Source organism: Formica exsecta, unplaced genomic scaffold (genome assembly GCF_003651465.1).
Source record: "Formica exsecta isolate Colony F162 unplaced genomic scaffold, ASM365146v1 scaffold329, whole genome shotgun sequence".
Taxonomy (NCBI): domain Eukaryota; kingdom Metazoa; phylum Arthropoda; class Insecta; order Hymenoptera; family Formicidae; genus Formica; species Formica exsecta.
Genome location: NW_021850544.1, coordinates 71,475 through 74,330, shown reverse-complemented (window position 1 = coordinate 74,330; position 2,856 = coordinate 71,475). Strand labels below are relative to the sequence as shown.

The 2,856-nt window shown below is 34.1% G+C and overlaps 1 protein-coding gene across 1 annotated transcript in view; it reads left to right on the top strand.

Moving 5' to 3' along the window:
- Positions 1 to 2,856, top strand: part of LOC115238202 (polycomb protein Scm) — an 11,930-nt gene that overhangs the window by 3,700 nt on the left and 5,374 nt on the right. Inside the window, exons 4-6 of the mRNA XM_029811809.1 lie at positions 301 to 868; positions 1,017 to 1,205; positions 1,303 to 1,842. Coding sequence (XP_029667669.1) covers positions 301 to 868; positions 1,017 to 1,205; positions 1,303 to 1,842 — 1,297 coding nt within the window. The remainder of the gene's footprint in view (positions 1 to 300; positions 869 to 1,016; positions 1,206 to 1,302; positions 1,843 to 2,856) is intronic.

Genomic DNA, 2,856 nt, shown 5'->3' with positions numbered 1-2,856 from the left:
CCTTGAAAAGGTCACTCAAGGTCAAGTCCATAATTTCATCATGTGTCTCCCTCTGAACCCTACAACTTTTGTATAAAACATTCTTGTCTTAAACTTATAGATTTTAAGATATTTCAGTGGATACATTAAAATGGCCTACCTTGTATATATTCCTCTATTAAACATTATTTGTGACTCTCAATTTATATACTGAGTTTTATTTTTCTAATATAGAAAGTTAATATAAGTAAATAAATATCTTTTTATTTATTCTTAAAATAATTTAATATATAGAATTTATATTATATATTTTTATTTCAGCATGAGGTTCCGCCAACAAACGAATTTAAAATCAATATGAAATTAGAAGCATTAGATCCACGAAACTTAACATCAACTTGTATTGCCACTGTAGTGGGCGTTCTTGGACCTCGGTTGAGATTAAGATTAGACGGTTCTGATAATAAAAATGATTTCTGGCGATTGGTTGACAGTAACGAAATACATCCGATAGGTCATTGTGAGAAATCTGGTGGGATGCTTCAACCTCCGTTAGGCTTCCGGATGAATGCTTCCAGCTGGCCAATGTTCCTTCTAAAAACTTTGAACGGTGCCGAAATGGCACCAGCAAAAGTATTCAAACGCGAACCAAAGACACCACGTTCTAATATGTTCGAAGTCGGACATAAGTTAGAAGCTATTGATAAAAAAAATCCTCAACTTATATGCACCGCAACTGTCGGTGCAGTTAAGGATGATATGATACATATTACATTCGATGGTTGGCGCGGTGCTTTTGATTATTGGTGTCGTTACGATTCCCGAGATATTTTCCCTGCAGGTTGGTGCTTTAAAAGCGGACACCCGTTGCAACCACCAAGGCAAAAATGTACGAGAGAGATTGAATATAATTTCCAAAATCAATCAATATATTATAGATATATTTTGTACTATTATATGTACATATAATATATTTAAATATCTATAATTCACACACACTTTTCTGTTAATAATTTTTGCAATTTTAATTAATACAGCAACAGGTCCTAACAGATTTAAATCCAGAGCTAGTAATGTTTTGTTAGTAATGGCAGTTTCTGGAAATAATACTAGCAGAGAACCAGCAGTCGCATTAGTGAGCCCTGCAGGTTCCAGCGCACCACCACAGCCAGCTACAGAACCTGATACTAGTACAGCCAATATAAAACCACATGCACTTGAAAATGGTTAGTAAATTCTACATCAAACACATGATGTGGAAAAACATAATAAAATACATGTAAGAATTAGACTCAAAGAATATAACATAATTGTACATTGCAGTTACAATTTATGTCAATCATAACTGTTCCTGTGGACCATATTTTGATCCTCGAAAAGTGAAAGCCATGCCAGCACAATTTGGTATTGGTCCTATACTAAATGTTGCAAGAGAAATCTTTCAAGCATTTTTAATGGCAGCCATGAGTCCTAGACAAATGTTGAGCTTGTTGAAACGTGGTGAAGGTGAAACCATAAACTTGACTCTGGAAAGTAAACCTGCCTCTGTTAGATTACCGATTTTTCTGGAAGAAGAAGATTTTTATATGTATATTAGGCGGCAACTCGAAAATCTATGTGCATGTGAACACATGTTAGTAAGAAGAAAAGAGGCTTGCAACAAATGTCCTAGTACGCAACAACCACAATCTATTAACAGTGATGAAACAAATAACATAGTAGCAGAAAAAAGAAGATGGTCATCACAAAATCAACAAAACTTAACATCTACTACACAACAACAGCAGAGCACTGTACAAAGTATAAATAATTCAACAGTATCATCTCCTACACTTGCAAAACAATCTCGCAAGTCTGTTCCTGGTAATTATTCCAATTTTGTACAAAATTTTAATATATACACAGGATGTGTACAAAAAGTCACAAAATGATCAAATATTATTGAAATGGCTCATTTCCGAAGAAAATGGTTCATACAAAAGTTGTAAGGTTAGAGAGTGATATCGCTTTGATCTTAATTGGTGTCATCAAGGTCAGGTGAAAAACGAGAATTTTTTGAATGAAAACTCATTTTTTTTATTGCATTTTCTTATAACTGATGGCGAGACATTTTCAAAATAAACAAATAAACTTTTTTTGTTGGAAACTCCATGAGTTATAAGTTCTCAAAGTTTGAGTACCATCGGAATTAGCATTAAACAAGATATATCATGTGAAGATTGCATGGTTAGATTTATATCTCTAGTATTGTGTATATGTGTGTGCGTGCATGCATATGTATGTTGAATCATTCAAACTTTACAATTTCTGTATTAACCATATAATATGGGACTTTTGAAAAATCCTATATATAATATAATATATTACATCTTCATATGTGTACACACACACACTACACATACATACATTGAGTTTGAGTTGGGTGGCGTCGCTAAGGTCAGGCCGAGAGGTTGCCTTCATTGGCTGGATCAGCCACCGAGCTTGCCTAAGGTAATCTCGACCTGACTTTCGCGACGCCACCCAAGGTCAAACTCATAAGGTCAGTAAATAGATCTTTTTACACCCTACAACTTTTGTCTAAAACAGTTTTTTAATATAAAACTTATATTTTTTGAGATATTTCGAGATATTTCCGACCTTTTTCGAACACTCTGTCTGCCGTAGCGATGTAACGACACGTTTCCGACCTTAGGTCCATTTGCAAAAAATGATTCTATTGGTGCCACCGACAATGTCTGAAAGTTTGTCGGTGTATTTCTGAATCACCCTTACATATATATATATATATGTATACAAGGTGTCCTACCAAAAGTGGTCACTCCCTTTTATCTTTTAAACTAAAAGAGATAGACCATAACAAATATATATCAAATTAAA